At 41.9% G+C, this 21,842-nt stretch overlaps 1 protein-coding gene across 2 annotated transcripts in view; it reads right to left on the bottom strand.

The window, feature by feature from the left end:
- Nucleotides 1-11,368: 11,368 nt before the first annotated feature.
- The window catches only part of G3bp1 (G3BP stress granule assembly factor 1), a 45,337-nt gene continuing 34,863 nt past the window's right edge, over nucleotides 11,369-21,842 (bottom strand). For both annotated transcript variants that reach the window (XM_070022672.1, XM_070022671.1), the window contains exon 12: nucleotides 11,369-20,004. In XM_070022672.1, coding sequence (XP_069878773.1) covers nucleotides 19,798-20,004 — 207 coding nt within the window. In that variant the 3' untranslated portion in view covers nucleotides 11,369-19,797. The remainder of the gene's footprint in view (nucleotides 20,005-21,842) is intronic.

The following is a 21,842-nucleotide window of genomic DNA, read 5'->3' on the forward strand; positions in this document are numbered from 1 at the left end:
AGTCTGGAGCAGAGACCGGGGAGGAGAGGGGGCTGGGGGGCATTGCACACATCACTCTGGCTCTCTGCGGACTGTGCAAAGGCGAAAGGCCCTGGTGCATGAATATTAGAATGCTGCACTATCTATTTAACCCCAGGTGGCATTTGTCTAGCCTAGGAACTGAAGGCCACAGGAAAGGGGGGAGGGGAGAGGGGGAGGGAGCGAGAGGGGGGAGGAGCTGGAGGAGGGGGGAGGAGCTGGAGGAGGGGGACCTAAATTGAACAGCTTTTAAAACTGGAAGTTCATGAGCAGCGTGCAGATCTCTTCGTCTGCCTTCTCCTCTCTCCCCCCCCCCACCCCACCACCACCCAGAGCAGGAAGGAATCAATGTAATATAGGATATCTATTTTCATGCTTTACATTAATTGCAACGACAACAACAAAATTACGAGAACAACTAAGGCGTTTCTTAACCTATCAGCCTAGGAACTGCTTAAATTTTTAAAGTCACAGAAGTCATGGACTATCTTACTTTCTTCTTCTTTCTCCTCTGGGTCACAAATAAGCTTTGATCTGGTCTGTGTCTCCCCTCACTCCGCCCCCCCCCTCCAAATGCCATAGCTATCTTCAAAAATAGCCCTCGAATGGACACATGCCAAAAGCCATTGGACCTCAGCTTCAAGAGGGCTGGAGGGGGCGTGGCTAATGGGTGAGTTAGGGGAGGGGCCAGGTGGAGAGCACAGAAAACAAGGATTCAAAAGATAGGGGTTGGGGGGTGGGGGAGGATCGAAAAGGCCTAAAGGGTTGAGCATCCAATGGTCCACTCGACCCCCACGTTCCCTCAGGCTGACTGTTCCCCTGTGAACCTTCTTGCTTCTGTGCCTCCACATGTACCCCATTATTGACCACCCTACCCACGATCCAGAAATGGCTGCCATGATTTTCTCAGTATCTTGCCAATATGCAATCTTTTCTATGGTTAAAAAAAAAAAAGTAATAATCTCAAGAAATAATATGTACATCGATGGAGTGTAAACAGATAGGCTTTCCTTTTTCAAATGTTTTATTTTTGGGGGGGAAGAGTCTCTTTGGAATTTTAAGTGGGTACCTATTGGGGAGAGTAGGGGGTTTAGGGAGGGGTTGGGAGGGGAGATGAAATAGCTCTGTTTTACCCAGTGGTTTGGCAATGGTTAAGAGGCGAAAAAGAAAATTCCAGGCTACAATGAATGAGCTATCTTATGGGTGGGGAAAAGATGATAATATTTACAAAGTGAGTTCATTCTACTTTGACATGTCATTACCATAGATAAGGCGGGAAGTTGGGGGGAGGTAACGCCTCCATTATATTTTTATAAGTCTATTATTTTTGAAGATACTTCTGTTTAGCTTTAACATGTGGGACAATGAAGACGAACATTTCTCTTTGCTCTAACTCTTAAAAGTGCCGCTGTCATTCCCCCCAAGAGAATTAGGACAAGGTCTGAGAAAGGAACTGAGTTTGGGGGTGCAGAGGGTGCTGCTGGCGGATGTGATGTTTACAGATAGAAGTCTTGCAGGTTGGCGATGCAGACCTCTACCCGCTCTGTCCATTTGCTCTTAACTCTGAAATGTTGGCGCCATGTCTACATCCTTCTCCTCCATTGGAATCCTAGCCAGCAATGCTGGGACTGGGTTTCTATCTTTGCACTTTATTCTCCTGGCTGGAGGTAGAAAGAAAGGAGCTAACTTGACAATCAAATGTTGTTCTGTGGCTTGTGATTTCATCAGGGGTCCTTGGGGGGGGATCCCCAACTCAGGGCAGGATGGGGGGGGTAAGTGATTAAGAGAGGAGATCTGGGAAGCTCAGCATTGCATTCTTTTACACCCCCCTTTTCCTAGGGAATTCTCTCCCATTTGCTAATGGCACAATGGCTTCACGGCCCCTGATGGCCTAAGGCTAAAAAGAGATTTCCAGGGATTCACATCAAGAAAATGCACTGTGCATCCAAAAAGAAACAGAAGGGGAAAAAAAGGATCGGACCCTGAAGCTTGTGTAATACAGATGTCCTGATGTAGGAGGTCCCTTCATTTGGCTTGTTGGAGACTAAAACATGGGGCCTGTCTTCTGTGTGAGTGATGTGGACCTGAGTCTGAGATCCTAAAGAACGGAGCCCAGTGGATGTGAAATTGGCCTCTGAGCCGTGTGAATCCTTGGAGAGATCCATGAGCCCCCTTTTGCTAGCACTTTATTCTCTTTCTTTAGGTCAAAGTTATTTTTTTAAGAATAAAAAAAAAATCTGATGAAGCCCTGCTCCCTTCTATTTTGCTCATTACCAAATGAAACTCAGAATGTCTAAATTCTGGGTGAAAGCTGGGCATCTGGGTCGCTCACATCTGTAAATCCTTGCTACCCAGGAAACTGAGATCAGGGGACCATAGTTTGAAGTCAGCCTGGAGGAAGAATAATCTGGGAGAGTCTCATCTCCAATGAGCCACCAAAAATAAATAAATAAATAAAGAGAACTAGAACTGGAGGTGTGACTCAAATGGTAGAGAACCAGCCTTAAGCAGGAAACTAAGTTAAAGTCCCACTACTGGCATGAAATAACAAGGTCTAGGTGAATTGGACAAGGAAGGTCCCAGGCCTTTATAAAGATTGGAGACAATTCCAGTTGTGCAAAGACAATTAACCCTTTCTCCACCACGACCATGTGCAGATTCCAAACAAACCTGCTCCTAGACTGCCTCCAGAATCTTCCGAGATTGAGGGATCCTATGGGATTGCCTTATGATTTCTTGCCCAACGTGAGTTGACTTCAGTTGACTCCCCAAATGAAGCCCTGGGCTTCTGCTAATTCATCTGTGAGCCATTTGGAAGTTTCTAAAACTGGATGTCAGTACCCAGCAAGCAATTGGGCTCATCTCTTTTTGAGTCACAGAAGAGCAATATCACTGAAATCTTCCCACAGGCTACTTCAAACTTAGTATCGCTTATAAAAAAAAAAAATCAGTGTGGATAAAGGACTTGTAGATCATGAGATAAACATGAACTTAATCCTGTCATAAGTCAGGTAGTGTTGGCTATGTGACTAAGTTTTAGTTTCTCTGAATTCGTAATGGGGAGAGTGATTTAGGAGCTAAACTTCTTCCTCCATCTAAGTTTGTTACAAATATGTGCTTAAATAGCTCAAGAAGAAATCGACCCAACTACAAATTTACTATCACCCCAATTTCTCATGTGGTAGTGTGGATTTGTTCACGCAAGTAGGTGGAACTGCACAATTCTTGATGATTGTCTCCTTTGAAAACTTTGCAAATTTTTTCTTCTTTTTTTTATTATTATATATCACATTCCCAAAGGTGAACTTCGGTGGGCAAGATCACCAATCAATCATGATAAAGTTAAATATATGTGTGTATTATATGCATATATGTATATAGATGGAATCAGGAATCAGGAATAGAAACAGGCTCAGACTATATCATCCATGTATACTGTAGAAAGGATTTTGCCATAAATTACATAAGTTTCATCCTTAGAGAAAATCAAGCCAAATAATTTAGATCAAAAAATTTGGGAGTGGGGTAGAGGCATGGCACCAGCTAATGAGCAGAAAGCATCAGATAGTGAATTCAAGTCTGACAGACCAAAATAAAGGTGGGGGGAGGGGTTCCAAACGATCAGGATATTTTAATTTCTTTTTTCAAGCATAAACGATATCATGCTTTGGGATTATAGACAATGGCTGAAAACTGATTTGGGTGCAATAACCAGTTTGCTGCTTTCCAAATCTTTCACCAAATATAGACCTGATTTACTTATAATGGTAGACTCGATGCGTGGTATAGAGATGCTGGTGATTTCCCTTATCTCCAAAATTCAGTTCATCTCAGGAGCCAGAGAGTAAAACCAAGTCTCCTCCACTTCAATGTAGCTTTCGGTGTATCTCACCACCCACTGAAATAAATGGCCCAGTTCTGCCACCTGCTGGCCATCTCCAATATCCAAGTATCCATTCTTGACTTCAAGACTAAGAATGAACAAGGACAGAGATAAAGAGAAAGAAAAATGTATGTCGTGTGGTTGTGCATTTAAAAAAAAAAAATCTTAGATTGAACTTGATTTTTTTGTGTCCATCTAGAAAGATGAGGGAGGGTTAATTCGCCCCGATGATTTCTTCTCCTAAACTGCCAATAAATAGGCTATGAGTCCCTCTCAGAAGCTCACTGGTATTTCCCCCCCCCCCCCGAAACTAGTTTTATTTCCTATTTGGAAGGGAAATAAACCATTCATTTATTTAGAATAAATTCATCTTTAGGAGCATTGTGAGAGACGGTATTGCCTGAAATTCCATATTAGATTGCAGCGTAGCACACTGGTAATTGTCCATTGTGAACATTAGATTCCTTACACAATTGTAATACCGCTAATGAAGAGGGTTATCCTTGCGCCTGCAGCCGCTCAGATTGGCAATCAGGCTGCTCAAGCCAGCAACAATAGACTCCACTTGGAAGCTGTTAGATTAATTCAGCCAACATCTTCACATTCTGCTTACCCTTCACCCCAGCTGATGAGGGAAATGACCCTCTATCCCCAGCCACAACAGCATTTCTCTAATCAGGAAATAATATGCTTTAAAAAAAAATGTGGGGACTGGGAAGGTGGCTCCGTGGTAGAGTGCTTGCCTTGCATGCATGAGGGCCTGGGTTCGATTCCTCAGCACCATCTAAGCAAAAAAAGCCAAAAGTGGTGCTGTGGCCCAAGTGGTAGAGCACTTGCCTTGAGCTGAAGAGCTGAGGGACAGCGCCCAGAGCCAGAGTTCAAGCCCCATGACCGACCAAAAAATAAAATAAAATGTGGTTTTGTTTCCTTCTCTCAGCCCCCTTCTCCTAGAAACCAAGTCCAGAAATTCAAGTCAAGAACTTTATATTTAAGCCTGGCCCTGGTGGCTCACATCTGTCAACCTAGCTACTCAGGAGGCTGAGAGCTGAGGATCGTGGTTTGAAGCCAGCCCAGGAAGGAAAGTCCATGAAACTCTTTCTTCTAATTAATCAGCCAGAAGTAGAGATGTGGTTCAAGTGGTAGTACACTAGCCTTGAGTGAAAAAGCTAAGGGACAGTGTAAGTCCTGAGTTTAAAACCCAATACTTGCACATGCGCACACACACACACACACACACACACACACATACACACACACAAATTTCTCCCATTCTCAGAAATCAGAGCTTACAGTAAAAAGAATAAAAAGAAATGTCTTGTTTTAATGGAGCAGACTTGCCCTGAGAAGTACTTGTATTCATGTAAAGAAAGTCCCGTATGTTTGCAAGGCTTGGCTCTTCATATCCTGAAACCCCAACATAGGAACAAAGAACTTCATAAAAATCCTGAAATGAGACCCAGCCCCAGCCCCACTGTTAAGAGGATAAAGCGATTACTTTGGTCTGACTGTGTCAGCTGAGGGTCTCAGACCATCAAGATGGCCGGGAGCATCTCCCAGGCCTGTATGACCTTAGAATCATGAGCGTCCACCCTAGATAAGGCCTCCATCACATTTCCATTCTGCTGCTCACTAAGGATATCGCAACCTGTCACCCACAGCAGGGGCTATGTTTGCTCGTGTGTGAGTGCTAAAGCTGTGCTGTTTTGATGGAGTCATGTGGTTATTTAAGGCAATAATTAAGGTGCTTTATCATGCTTTGGAACAGGAAAATGAGTTCCACAGTAGAAGTCATTGTCCAATAATTTAGGATCCTCAAGATTTCTCCAGCTCACCTCCCAAGCATGTTTTTCCTCCCTCTCCTGTTTTGGTTCTATCTCTCTGTCTCTGTCTCTGTCTCTGTCTCTGTCTCTGTCTCTGTCTCTGTCTCTGTCTCTCTCTCTCTCTCTCTCTCTCTCTCTCTCTCTCTGGGTTATTTCTGGTCTCATCATGTTGAACCTCTTAATTTTCTATTCTTATTTATTTATTTATTTTGAAACAAGGCTCTGCCAGAAGAGCTAATTTACTCTGGAGGGAGATGAGGATGGGCAGAATAGTTCCTGTCTCATTTTTATTTCAGAGGAGTGTCTTCTATTTCTCCTCTTGTCTCTGCTCTTATTTATTTATTTTTAAATTTTCTTGCTCTGGAAACTTTCCATTGGAACATTGGATATATATATATATATATACATATATATATGTATATATATGTATATATATATGTACATACACACACACACACACACACACACACACATATCTTTCAAAGAGCCTGATGATCAAGAAGAAACAAAAATAAAAGGAATTTTTAAAACATAGCCTACCTAAGGCCATTAACATGCCCCTCAGTTTGTTCCAACCATTGGCTGCATACAGACTCCAAGCATGGCCGTCCTTGTTCCATCTCCATCCTACTTCATAATCCATTACCCCTGTATTGTCATGGGTTTATCTTGTCGCTTACAGTTTCATTGCTTTCTTATGCAACTACAGAATGCAGTATCTTATCTCAACACACTAGGTAGATGACATCGGTGAAGGGCATAAGAGAGGTTGGGCCTTGTTCTAGCACTGCTCAGGCTCATGAGGGAGTATAGGAAGTTTGTTTGTGTGGTTGGTTGGTTGGTTTAAAGCACACAGAGAAGTTTATATGAGGCTGGGAAGGTGGCTCAGTGGTAGAGCGCTTGCCTTGCATGCCTGAGGCCCTGGCTTCCTCAGTACCACATAAGCAAAAAGAAAAAAGCTGGAAGTGGCGCTGTGGCTCAAGTGGTAGAGCGCTAGCCTTGAGCTGAAGAGCTGAGGGACAGTGCCCAGGCCCAGAGTTCAAGCCCCACGACCGGACCCCCCCAAAAAAAAAAAGTTTATATGAAAGCAAAAAAGAAAACAGTGAATAACACTTCTGCAGCAGGAGGCTGGTGGTTCACATCTGTAATCTTAGCTAAACAGGAGGCTGAAATTTGAGGAACATTGCTCAAAGCCAGCCCGGGCAGGAAAGTTTGTGAGATTCTTATCTCCAGTCAACCACCAAAAGGCTGTAAGTGGAGCTGTGGCTCAAGTGGTAGAGTGCTAGCCTTGAACAACCAAAAAAAAAAAAAAATAAGGACAGCATCCAGGGGCCCTGTGTTCAAGCCAAAGGATGCGCACACACACACACACACACACACACACACACACACACACACACACACACACACGTATATATGGCAAAGGAAATAGAGATGTGGCTCAAGTATAGAGCACCAGTCTTGAGTGTAAAAGCCAAGTGAAAGCACAAGGCCCTAAGTTCAAGCCCTAGTATGGGCACCAAAAAAAAAAAAAAATAGCATATATGGTAGATCATGTTCAATAGAAATTCCTATTTCAAAGAGCATCAGTTAATCCCAACAAGTACTAAGGTTTAATTTGTGCTTTATAGACATGAGGAAGGGGACAGGGAGATATGACCAAGTCCTGGTTTAACACTAAGCTCATCAGCTACATGGATTCTAAATGTAGTCATTTCTTATGAAGCCCATACGTAAGACAACAAAGGTATTTACTTAATAATTCTACCTTTTGTTAATCTGATTTAATGTATTATCTTTAAGTAGTTGTACAAAGGGGTTTCAAGTCAACATGTCAGTTTTTAAGTTTATAATGTACTGTGATCAGTATCACCCCTTCCATAGTTTTCCCCCATCTAACTGGAATGTTGAACAGTGCAGACCTGGAGGAAAAATAGTCCTGCAGGTATTTGACCCTCAGCTGTACCCAAAATTACACCTATAGGGTCTCTCCACCCCAAGCACCAAAATCAGTCCATGAAGGAAAAAGCCAGATATGAAGAGGAAAATATAATATATATACATATATATATATATATACACATATATATGAGGGGGAAGGGAGACTTGTAACTGATTTTTATTACCTACACAAATATGTACTATTACCTCTTTCCTTAAATGTATAAAGGGTATTTTGAGCCAGGCACCAGTGACTCATCCCTGTAATCCTAGCTACTCAGGAGACTGAAATGTGAGAAATATGGTTTGAAACCAGCCCAGGCAGAAAATTCTCTGAGACTCTTATATCCAATTAACCACACACACACAAACACACACACACACAAACACACACACACACACACACACACACACACACACACACACACACACACACACACACACACACACACACACGCCAAAAGTGGAGCTATGGCTCAAGTGGTAGACAGCCTTAAAAGGAAAAAGCCAAGCAAGAGTATGAGGTCCTGAGTTCAAGCCCTCAATACTGCAGGCATGCACACACACACACACACACACACACACACACACACACACACACACACACACACACACACACACACACACACACACACACACACACAGAGTATTTTGGAGGAAAGGTTAGCATTATTAATCCTAGTAAACTGTCCCCGATTCTTTTTATTAAGAATGGTGCTTACATATCAAATAGGCAGATTTTCCACATTAACTATAGTTCTACCTCATTTAAAAGTACACCATGCACAACATGGCAAGCCAAGAAATAAAAATTGGTTGCTCCCACGAGGTATTTCAAAACACTTTGAATTCATACTATTATTATTGATCTCCCCATACATGTCATTATATTTGCAGATGAATTAAACCCAAAATGGGTACATCTTGTTACTGCGTTGGACAGAAGTACAATGTCTATGATATATGATTCTTGTGCATTTTTGACAAACAAAAATACTGCAATGCTCTCAGTCTTTTTCTTGAAACAGCCTGTGTTCCACTTTGGAAAAAAAAAAAATCTTAGCCAAGTTCCAGTGGCTCACACCTGTAATCCCAACTACTCAGGAGGCTGAGATCTAAGGATCATGGTTTGAAGCCAGCCCAGGCAGATAAATCCAAGAAACCCTTGTCTCCAGTTAATCAGCAAAAACACCATAAGTAGATCTGTCTTGTTGTACAACTTTGATGAAAAAAAGGAGAGCATCCAGGCCTTGAGTATCTAGCCTGAGTACCAGTACACACAAAATCTAGTTTAAAATAAAATATAGCAGCAGCCTCAATAGGCCCCCAAATTTAGAGAGAGAAAAAAAACTAGACAAAAAGATTTGTCTCCAGCTGCTACAGGTTGGACATGAATGTTTTACAAAGTAGACAAGATTAAAAAGCCCTTAATACTTTTCAAACCCTCTTAGTACGGTTCCAAATCACAAATTCTATAGGAGTGATTTAAACTACTTATAAGAAGAAATCCTTGAAGTAGGTCACTGGGGTCAAGGGTTGTTTTATTTGTGTCTTTTAATCTCTGACATAGTAATGTTTCACTTCTTATTCTGTCTTGGGAAGTATTGTAGACTGTATGTATGAGTATGAAATACTTACCCTAACCTTGCCAAAGTAAATGACTTCATACTATTAGTCACTTCCAAAGAATTCACCTTTATGGTTACCCTCCATTTCATCCATCTAGGTATTTGCACAAATTACCCTTTGTCTTTAACATAAAAACGGGGAGGGGGGGTGTCCGGTGCTGGTGGTTCATGCCTGTAATCCTAGCTTCTCAGGAGGCTGAGATCTGAGGATCGTGTTTAGAAGCCAGCCCAGGCAATAAGGTCCATGAGACTCTTACCTCCAACTACCAGAAAACTGGAACTAGAGCCCTGGCTCAAAGTGATAGAGTGCTAGCCTTGAGTACCAAATCTCAGGGACAGCACCCAGGCCCTGAGTTCAAGCACTACCACCAACAACAACCAAAAGAAAAAGTTATTTGGCTTGCTATTTTAAGCAGAAGACCGAATCTTAAGCAAAAAAAAATTTTTTTTCCCACCAAGTAATGCTTACATTTCTTTTCCCCCAGAAAATGGTTAGCTAACCATCTGGTTCATCAGTACACAATTCCATTTTCTCAACCCCCAAACAGAAGGGCCCTGTGTAATTCCTCAACACTTCATGCCAACAGGGCGGTAGTGTCTACCTATAAGTCAAATGTAACTCTGAGTCTCAATTACTGCTGCGGGGAGGTATTAGACATATGCTTAGCTAGGCCCAGTTAAGTTATAAAGTATTTCGGTCATCCATCATGAAAGAGGCTCAGTGAGACCCTCAGTCCGCAGAAACAACTCTTGAGACATAGCCAAAGTTAAGACTGGAGGCTTGGCTCCACTGGCAGAGAACTTAGCCAATGAGTCAAAGTGTCAGGTATCAAGTTGGAGTACCAGTCTTGAACCTGGGGGGGTGGGGGGGAAGGGGGGAATCAAAGCAGATTTCGAAGTAGTAGCCTGGGAAGTTATCTTTATGAGCCTGAAAAAATTGGGTTGAACTGTTCACACACACACAAAAAAGCTCCTCATCTTTTCCCAGAAGACAATGGGATAGTATGTCTTTTTATATGGAGATTTCTATGTATATATGTATAAACTTGGTATGGCCTTAATGCTGCAGACTTAAGGATTTGTCTGGCTAATCACCTTAAGTAGCGTGTTAAGCAATCGCTTCCTTAATGTAATCTTTTTACTTCTTACCAATGAAAACAGGCAATTCCCTCTAAGCCCCACCCCCTCCTCCCCTCCCCTTCCCTTTTGTGCATGAAATCATAATAGTGATGGCATTTATTTTTTTGGCTTGTAAAAAAAAAAAACGAACAAACAAAACTCTATTTCTGCAGTTTGAAGACGGAATGTACAAATTTCTGTGATACATGTATATAAGAATATATTTATGAACCATCCATTCACACATTCATGCTGATTCCCATGGGAAAACCGGGGGGGGGGGAGAAAAAAAATTAAAAGTTTTCTGAAATTTTCTGTGGTGAACTCGTGTCATTGTTTTGACTGAGACACTGTGTCAGGTGTGACCAAATTTTGGAACTCTTGCCAGAAGCACAGAAGAGGAAACTAGATGTATAAATCCTAGGACATGTCATTTCACACAAGGCTTTTTTGATGTTGAGAATTGGGAATTCAAGTGGAGCTGTGGCCCGAAGTGGTAGGGGGGGGCCTGGGAAGGTGGCTCAGTGGTAGAGCGCTTGCCTTGCATGCCTGAGGCCCTGGGTTCGATTCCTCAGCACCACATAAGCAAAACGAAAAAAAAAGCCGGAAGTGGCGCTGTCTGTGGGTCAAGTGGTAGAGTGCTAGCCTTGAGCTGAAGAGCTGAGGGACAGCGCCCAGGCCCAGAGTTCAGGCCCAACGACCGGACTCAAAACAAACAAACAAAAAAAAGTGGTAGAGGGCTAGGTTTGAGCAAAAGAGCACAGGGACAGCACTCAGGCCCTGGGTTTAAGCCCAGGGCTGCCAAAAAATAAAATAAATGAAATTAATCCTAGAGATCTAGAAGCATGGGTCAATTGGTAGAACAGTAGCCAATGAGTGAAAAGTGGAGGCATGTACCAAGTTCCAAGTTCAAGTCCCAGCCTTAGACCAAGGGGGGAAAACAAAGAAATGAGAATTCATTTGTTCATTCAAGAAATATTTATTGGTAGGTGCTGGGGAATTGGGGGGAGGGGAGGTAACAGATGACTCTGACACAGACCCTGCACCCAAAGAGCTTACAGTCTAATAGAAAGAATTACATACATGGGGTACACAGCAGAGCTATTGCAGCTAAGTGACTCTAATAATTATATCTAAAACGAGACTAGAATAAGAAAAGGGAAATTGTGAAGCTTTGAGGCGGTATAGAGGAAAAGTAGGTAAGGCTGAGGTAGAACAACAGGACTTGGCCAGAAACTGGATATGGGGTCACAATGCAGGGAAACAGCAGTCCCGCATCTAGCTAGCAGGGGGAAATCTCAGTGGAGAGGTCAAGGGAGGAGTACATGTAAAGAAAATTATTCTGCCCGGCACTGGTGGCTCACAGCTGTAATCCTAGCTACTCAGGAGGCTGAGATCTGAGAATCATGGTTCAAAGCCAGCCCAGGGAGGAAAATCTGTGTGAGCCTATCTCTAATTAACCAAAAAAAAAATAAAAAAATGAAAATGAAAAGCCAGACGTAAAGCTGTAGCTCAAGTGGTAGAGGGCCAGAATTGAGTACAAAAACTCAGGGAAAGCACCTTGGCCTAGAATGCAAGCCCCAGGGCTCCCCCACACCAAGGGAGGATAGGGAGGTGGAATTCACTGAGCAAGTTCACTTCAAACTCTGGGGGAGACACTCCATTCCTGCTAATGAACCGTTCTGTAGGAAAAGACAGCTTGTGATTGGATGTTGAAAATGGCAAGCTGGATGGCAGCATTCGGCTGGAGTATGTACAGATGCAAGTGTTATCTTTTGGGGGGGGGAAGAGAAGGCACTTAAAAACTATGAAATTGGCCACCCCAGGCTTTCAAGGGGGACTACAGGTCCCTGAATTATTCACCATGAAGAATGAGACCTAAAGCCCGGCACTGGTGGCTCATGTATCCTAGCTTACTCAGGAGGCTGAGATCTGAGGATCACAGTTCAAAGTCAGCCTGGGCAGCAAAGTCTATGAGACTCTTATCTCCAATCAACCACCAGAAAACAGGAAGTGGTGCTGTGGCTGTTAGCCTTGAGCTGAAGAGCTGAGGGTCAGCGCTCAGGCCCTGAGTTCAAGCTCCATGACCAACAACAAAGAAGAATGAAACCTAACTAGAAGGGGGTTGTGATGACCTCATACATTCATGGCCCTGCCAGGCACACACAAATCTACAGGCTTAAGTGTGAACTGCTGTCCCCTGTGAGCTTAAGAAGCTTAGGAGGTGAGAGGATGTGCAGAATATAAAATATCCAAGGACTGAGGAGTAAATTACAGCTGAGTTTCAGCTATTACAATGTTAGGATAAGCTGGGTGCTGGTGGCTCACACCTGTCAGCTACTCAGGAGGCTGAGATCTGAGGATCATGGTTCAAAGCCAGCCCGGGCAGGAAAGTCTATGAGACTCCAAAAAAACCACCAGAAAACCGGAAGTGGTGCTGTGGCTCAAGTGGTAGAGCACTCGCCTTGAGCTGAAGAGCTGAAGGACAGCGGCCAGGCCCAGAGTTCAAGCCCCACAACCACCAAGATGTGGCTCAAAGTAGTAGTGCTAGCCTTGAGCAAAAGAACTGAGGGAAAAGGCCAGACCCAAAATTTAAGCTCCAGTAGCTGCACCTTACCCCCCAAGAAATGGACTATAGAAGTACCTTGGAGAGGCATTTAAACTGGGGTGTCTGCCTCTCCCCATCCCAGCCTTTAGCAGCTCTGGCTGTTTTGTAGGAAACCTTCATGCTCTCTGTTTATTCCAACGGGCACACACATTTCCATTCCACTCACGAATGCTCCGAGCCATGTGTATTTTTGTAAAATTAAGTGGTTGTACAAAACCTTAGTCCTTTCTCGCATTAACAAAACTCTCAATTTCTTTCCTGTTGGTGCTATCAGAAATGGGAAGAAAAACATTCGTAGATTTGTCTCACTTGAAAAATATTTGGGGGAGAGGGGCCGCCAGCATTTGGTGGCTCATGTCTATAATCCTAGCTACTCAAGAGGCTGAGAGCTGAGGATCATGGTTCAAAGCCAGCCTGGACAAGAAATTCCTAGTTGCTCTCCTCTCCAATGAACCACCAGAAAACTGGAAGTGGAGCTGTGGCTCAAGTGTTAGCCTTGAGCAACAAGAGCTCAGGGAAAGCAACCAGGCCCCAAGTTCAAGTCCCAGGATCGGCACCAAAATGTTTACTAAATTCTACTTCAACTGCATCTCCCAACACCTAACCTCCACCTACACATGAATTTACGAACATCCTACTACAAGTTAAATGTGCCACTACCAAAAGTTGAAAAAAAAAAGGAATCATTTTCTCTTTAGGGAAGAGGACCAAATAAGTAGATATACAATCTTCATTAACCTTTTTTTTTTGCCAGTCCTGGGGCTTGAACTCAGGGCCTGCACAATGTCCCTGAGGGTTTTTTGCTCAAGGCTAGCACTCTGTAACATGAGCCACAGCACCACTTCTGGCTCTTTCCATGTAGGTGGTACTGAAGACTCGAACTCAGGGCTTCATGCGTTCAAGGCAAGCACTCTACCACATTCCCAGGCCCTAACAAAAATCTTTACATGTAAACATTCAAAGGCAAACAGGTAAGTTTAACACTGAAGCTTAAGAGAACACAGTAAAAAAAAAAAAAAAAAAAAAAAAAAAAAAAAAAAAAAAAGGGATTTTAAGTAGAGCAAGCGTTAAGAACAGGCTATGTAACTGAACCCTTTAATTTCGGCCCAAAACAATGGCAAGCGTTCCCTAAGTTGGGTTCCTTGTGAAAGGATTAACAGAGAACCTTTTTTTTTTTTTGGTAAATACTTTTAATTTGCTTTGTTTAAAAACAAAATCCTAAAACACACTATACACATAGCTTTTAAAACCGGGGAACACGACATATTTTGCAGCTGTAAACATGGATGGGCGCCATGCTGTAATTGGTCAGGTCATGTGACGGAAGGGAATTAACCATGAAACTTGTTTCCCAATATTCTCTTCTTAAACCAACCAAACAAACAAAAAGCTACCTAAGTTCAAATGGGAAATGGGGGAGGGGCTGGAAGCCCATCCCAAGTTCTCAAATCTAGCATAAACACATACATAATAAACATAATTGAACCATCTTGATTCTAACAGTAATTGAACCAAAGCTGGGTTTGGTTTCTGGTTCTTTAAACCCATTCAGGCCATCCATGCTTTGAAGGGAGTTTCATGAAGGCACGAGCAAAGACAAGGTCTACTTCCAACAATCCTCTTGACTTGAATAAGTCACCACTACAAAGATTACAGGCTGGCATTTTTCCTTCAGTCATGTGTTCACAAGTAAGCCTACCAGTGAGGCCCAGATCCCTCACCACAAAGTGTTTTCTCCATCCCCCCCCCCCCAATTCCTCCCATTTTGGTGCCATTACTGGAGCTTAAACACAGATCTAAGGCTGTGGCTTGGCTTTGTCACTCAAATGCTGCTGCTCTACCACTTGAGCCGCAGCTCCACTTCTTTTTTTGCTGGCTAATTGGAGATCTCAACACCTTTTCTGTCCAACCTAGAGATCTGTTTCTTCAAGTTGGGATTACAGGCACCAGTCACCACCAGTGCCTAACTATAATATAGGTGCTACCGTTATTCCTCATGGGACCAACTCCCATAATGCATTGCTGTTCCTAAAGAGTTGGTGGAAGGTCCTCATCCTAATTGTACATCTTGACTACTTTTACTTTATTAGACAGTCTGCTAAAATCCTATGCTCAAACAAATGTAGAGTTCCTTCCTTAATAAGGTCAAACAGTGCTAAACTGAAGACAACAATTTGTAATCTCATCTGAACGCGGGTTCTTTCAAATAGCACAGAAGTGACCCGATTCCAAGACAGCTTTAGCTCTGTAGATTTGAAATGTGATCACCTTAAGTCATTCAACATAAACTAGTCTACAAACCTCAGCTTCCTACAAAATTCAAAGTGCAACATTTTCAATGAAATGACTAAATCCTTAAATCCTTATAAAGGTTTTCCTATTTGAAAAGTGAAGGTGAGCATAATACAAGTTTATGAACTCACCTGAACTGTGCTATCCTAAACCTCATTACCACCCACTTCCAGACTTCAAGTATTTTTGGGTTATCTATCTACCAAACTAAATGAGAGACAATTCAAAAACGAAGTACTATTTTGTGTGATCACACTGAATTTGCAAATATCAAAAGGAGACCCACAAAGTCCAATTTCAACTTTTTTTTTTTTTGATCAGTCATGGAACTTGAACTCAAGGCCTGTCTCTGAACTCCTTTGCTCAAGATCACTGCTCTAACCACTTTGAGCCACAGCCCCACTTCCAGTTTTCTGGTGGTTAGAGATCAGATTCTTAGACTTTCCTGCCCAGGCTGGCTTCAATCTGTGATCCTCAGACCTCAGCCTCTTGAGTGGCTAGGAATACAGGTGTGAGCCGCCAGCACCTGGCTCAAGTTCAACAGTCTCAATTGTTTTAAAGACAATTAAAAATGCAAACTTTCACCACTGTCTCTCCAACTTAATTTCATATCCTAATGTGGAAGTATGTCAAATGGATGCAGGAGACATACAGAAAAAGCATGTATTTTTCTAAGGTTGATCTGCTCCCATAACCCAAGAGGTCATTGAATGCCAACTCAATTCCTTTTGGGAAGAGAATTTACAAATCCATTTAGAATTTTCTTTTTTTTGCTGATATGGGCTTGAACTGAGGGACTCAAATTTTCTTGGCTTGACCACTTGAACCATACCTCCGGCCTGGCATTTTGCTTGGTTATTTTAGAAGATGGAATCTCATTGGCTTTTCTGCCTAAGCGGACTTCAAATTATAAATTGTTTGGCTCTCAGCCTCCTGAATAGCTAGGATTACAGATGTGAACCACTAGAATCCAACTTTTTTTTTCCCCCCTATGTAGGCCCTGAAGTTACTACTTTCTGAAATTAACAGGCTTGGGCAAGTTGAGAATTAAAGTGTTCTAACTTAAAACTGTGGTTCTAACTCATTCTCCAAATTTAAAAAATATATATACATACATATATGTATGTATATATGCATATATATATACACATATCTCCCACTACTCCCTGATTAACAGCTGAATTAGAACACAGGAAAACAAGCTAAGATCTTAAGAAACCCATTAAACCAAACTAATCTTAGCAAGTGACATGGGTCAAGGGACTTAACCACTGGACCATTCCTACACATGAAAAATGTTAAGATCTGAAAAAGCTGAACATGACGAACAGCTGTTGCTAGAGTAGGAAATATGACTTTCTTGTGTTTACTTCCTAGCTGTGTGAATGCATGACCTCTGAACTCTAATGTTTATTCTATATGCTGTAAGACAAAGAGTGGTACTTGGGATTGTTAACAGTGCTAACCTTAAGGCTCAATTCAATTGTGCAGGTCCAATGCTATTCAAACCCTGTGATCATCCCATTTTGATGACTCGTTCATCTTTTGTTTTCTGAGATTATAGCATAAATCCCTCAAGTTATCAGCAGAATCTGGTGTACACTTACTACTCCACTTCTACCTTTTTATGAGTATGCTAGGCATCCTGGGGCTTGAACTCAGGGCCTGGATGCTGTCCCTCCATTTTTGAGTTGTTTAAGGCTAGTGTGTTCTACCACCTGAGCCACAGCTCCACTTTTAGCTTTTTTCCTGGTTCATTAGAGGTAAGTCTCACGGACTTTTCCTTTGAACCATGATCTCAGATCTCAGCCTCCTGAGTAGCTAGGATTATAGGCCTGAGTCACCAGTGCCCGACTAAACTCCCCAATAAGCACCTAACACGGGCACACACATACTTCATACAATAATCAGGAGATTAATTACCTAGAACAGGTGTTACTATCCACCTGCTATTTATGTGAGATAGGATTTCAAAAATGAAAGAAATCCTGTCCCACACATTTGCTGTTCCACTCAGCAAAAGACAGCGATACCAGTGGTTGATTCACTTTTACAGCCAATAAATGTTAGGGATGAGTCATCTTCTGAAATCTGATATTACCCAATGCCCTCTATAGGACTTGATAAAGATACCCATTTGAAAATCACTACATCTAGTTAGTGACCTTAACCTTCAGTTTTCATATGGAGAAAAGTAATTGCTAGGTTATCCGTATTTTGTGTGTGTGTGTGTCCATACTGGGCCTTGAACTCAAGGATTCACTCTCAATTTGACTTTTTGCCCTCAGTGCTGGGCGCTCTACCACTTAAGCCACAGCTCCATTTCCAGCATTTCTGTGGGTTGCGTGGAGGTGTCATTAAGAGTCACTGGGATTTGACTGCCCAGGTTGGCTTTGAATCTCAATCCTCAAATCTCAGCCTCTTGAGTAGCTATGACTACACAAGGTGTGAGTCTCGCCAGCATCTGGCTAAGGTAATCTATAACTTATAATCTTGAAATAAAGATTACGATTTTTTAAAAAAGTTTTTTTTTTTTATACAGGTTTTATTGTGTGGCCTAGGCTATCTGAACTCTATCTTCCTGCCTTTGCCTGTCCAACAGCTGGTGTTCAAGGTGACTTTTTTTCACAGGTAATTCAGGCTATCTTACCTTTCCCCTTCACCACAAGCTTAATATAAGCTACCAAAGCCCAAGTTGAATCCCTTCCAATGATTCCTGGCCTGGACCCAATAAAGTTCGGATAACCCAAGTTAAAAGGACAATTATTTACACTGAATTAAAAAGCAGGTATGAGATTCAGGTACCTAGGATTCGTCATGTGAAGTATGATAATGCCACACTTCATTTTAGTCTCAACTAACCCTTTCACAGTAAATCTACACTGAAGTTTCCCATGAACAGCAAAATAAAACATTGCTATTCCTATGTACACTGTTTGCAAATGACATCCTGAATGTGAGCCATTAAGCAAAGTTCAATTTGACAAGCTGCTCTGTCCCTGGCTTAGTCGTGAAAAGTGATTACACACAGGTTTGTTTCACATGTGTGCAAACAGAACCTGCAACCCATTTCACACACTGTACATACACATCAGAGGGCAGGCTCGGGAGAAGGAAGATTACATTATTGCTATATTGCCAAGATTTGAGTTTCTTCCAGAAATACTTTTAATAAAAATTGGCCGTTTCCAAGAAACACCCACTGCATGCCCATTCATAGAGAGAACCATAACAAAATAGGAAATTCACCATATGGCTATGATTTCAAAGGAAACATTGTAGACACTCAAGCATATTGGCAAGGTGCAAGAGTCAAGTCACAGTCTTTCTTCTGGGCTATGATTAGGAATCTGATACCAAAATAAAACTTAGTACAAATGCTGGGCTAGGTCAAAGAACCCCACAGAAGCATCTGTTCTCAAGGCATTCCAGTTTGAGATTCGGTTTTGAGAATAAGGCATGACAAAGGTTTAAGTAAGAGAAGACATACAAGGTGGGTGCGTTTCTACCATTCCCCACAATCCTCTGAACCTGATAAAGCAAATCTAGAATTTGTTATTCTTTTTCTTGAAAACAATCACCAAGACTGAAATCGAAGATAAATAGAAGGCACAACAGTTTTGCTCTGGTTTTTCAGATTTGGGGGAATTTTGTTTGTTTTCTCTCTTGTATTTTTTTTTCCTTTTTGTTTTTTTTGTTGTTGTTGTTATTTTTTACAAATACAAACTAAACATGAAAAACGCTACCTGGAAAAATGTAGTAGTTCAAGAAAAATCTCAGTTGCATTCTAGATATTGAAAACCTACCTCAAAATTTAATTTCAATGGTCAAAACAGTAGGTTGTAGACTTGTTTGGTGATCACATATCCAAAGGAAAAAAGTTCTATTAACACCTTTTATTCAAGACAACCATAGCAAGTGAGAATCAAACTTGTCAAATTTTCCAAATGGCAATTTTTCCACATCAGAAGGTAGTCAGGACTCAAGGAACAAATTGGATTGTTTTTTTCCTGCCTCCAAAATGTTTATCAAATCCTGTATTTGCCACAGGTGTTGGAAATAGGTAGAAAATAAGAAATATTCCAATGAATGAAACATACCAAATGTCAGTAATAAGCAAGACACATTCCTTTGGGGAAATGGCTGTTTAAAAAAAAAAAAATCCAGTCCGTATATGCAAAGTAAGCAAGGAAAACCAGTCTGTTTTTCTTCTTCTTCTTCGTTAAAAATCCGTCACTCCTAGAATCTCATTCCACAAAATTGGAAGTGAAGGACTAAAAGGTCAGGAAAGGGAAGGGAAGGGAAGGGACCGGAAGGGAAGGGAAGGGGGCAGATACCCTAACACAAAAAGAAATAAAATTGTACAAACTTAGCAGTTTATAATAGACTAGGGTCATCAAACTCCAGGATACCAGAGGCTGGCTGAAGAAATCCACCCTTCTGTAGGCGCTGGGGTTGGTGTGCTGTGCGGAGCCCATGGAGAAGCCTTCACTGTCTGGGAGCGATGCCCCTTCCCACTCCGAATCCTGGTTTGGGCACCAGGCCTCCCCGGGGCGGGCCTCTCATGCCCCCGCCCAGCCCACCTCGAGGGCCGCCGGGCCCCCGCAGGCGGTTGTCCCGGCGATCGCCTTCTCGGGCTGCCCGCGTCTTCTTCTCCTCCACGTTCAGACGGACTTCACCTCGAAACATGATGGGCTGCAAGAACCAAGGATCAGACTGACTCTGGAGGCTCAGAGGGCTAATAGATTAGATTAACATTATATCACATGTAATTACATATAATCTAGTAGATGTAATATAGAAGTAGCAGTACTATTATTTAGATACATATTTATACGTATTTTTAAATATATAAATATGAAAACATACCGGTACTTAAATTCAGCTATAGAGAAATATGTACTTCTATGTATATAAATGTATAAATATAAAATATTTCTAGATATAGAAATCGATATAGATTTGTGTAAATATATCTATATATTTATATATTATTCTATATATTTACTTGTTATTAGATGTAATATATAGCAGTACTGCTATTCCTATATATTACATCTAATAAATAATATATAGCACATATTGATAGGATATGCAATAGATGATAAATACAGGACATCCATATGTATGGTTGGCTATATATGGCTAAATGTATAGATATAGCTATCTATCGATATATGTCAGAAAGAACCAGCAATTCTCAAACCAAACTTGTGTTCACTTTCCAGTTTTTGTTTTGAATTCAGAAAGCCTGTCAGCCTATTAACTAATGCATGGAGTAGTTAGGTATTCAGGATGAATCAAGTCATGAGGGGGTAAAACTGATTGGAATGCAGCAAAACATGTTGAAAGATGTAACAATGAAATCCCCCTTGTATAACTGATATAAGCCAATTTTTTTTAAAGCCCATTTAATAGTCCCACAATGCATGCAATACTCACTGTATTGACTCAATGAAATCCTATGTAAAAACGAAATAATATTAACTATGAACCTTTCTCCATGGGTCTTGGAGGCTTACTTGAGATAAAAAATATCATCACATGACTGGGCGCCGGTGGCTCATGCCTCTAATCCTAGCTACTCAGGAGGCTGAGATCTGAGGATCAAGGTTCAAAGCCAGCCTGGGCAGCAAAGTCCATAGGACTCCAATAAACCATTAGAAAACCAGAAGTGGTGCTGCAGCTCAAGTGGTAGAGTGCAAGCCTTGAGCTGAAGAGCGCAGGGACAGTGCCCAGGCCCAAGAGTTCAAGACCCATGACCAACCAAAAAAAAAAAAATCATCATGTATTTAAAAGATGTCACCGTATGTACTCATGAAAAGCATATATACATCCCAAATAAAATTATCATTAGGGCTGGGCATGTGGCTTAGTGGTAGAGTGCTTGCCTTACATGCATGAAGCCCTGGATTTGATTCCTCAGCACCACATACACAGAAAAAGCCAGAAGCAGCACTGTGTCTCAAGTGGTAGAGTGCTGGTCTTGAGCAAAAGTTCAGGGACAAATGCCCAGGCCTTGAGTTCAAGCCCAGGACTGGCAAAAAAAAGTCACTAAAATGACCTATAAATGACCAACAAAATGTCTAGAGGATTGCAATGAGGTCAGGAAGACAGAGACAGAGACTCAGAAGGACTATGCTATGCAGCTATTTTTGTGTTTGCTCTCTGATGGGAGACTTTCATCAATACAATAAAATAAAGACCAAGGAGGAAATCTGGAGAATAATTCCTAGGCAGGAAGTCCTTTTAATAATGGTCAGATGCATTAGCATAAATTAACTTTACATCTAATACACAGATTGGAACATGAATACACTTTAGAGAACCAAAATACAGCCAGCACTGGTTGGTGGCTCACACCTGTAATCCCAGCTACGTGTGGAGCTGGGATGGGGAGGATCTTGGTTTGAGGTAAACTGAGGTAGATTCAATTTCGAGGCACCTGCCAGCCCAACTGTGACAGCATCAATCGTGGATTGTGGCTCAGGTGCACATTCGGGCAGGAAATGAGACTCACTCAAAATGGGGCC

The sequence above is a fragment of the Dipodomys merriami genome, unplaced genomic scaffold (genome assembly GCF_024711535.1).
Source record: "Dipodomys merriami isolate MVZ:Mamm:240054 unplaced genomic scaffold, mDipMer1.0.p SCAF_151, whole genome shotgun sequence".
NCBI lineage: Eukaryota > Metazoa > Chordata > Mammalia > Rodentia > Heteromyidae > Dipodomys > Dipodomys merriami.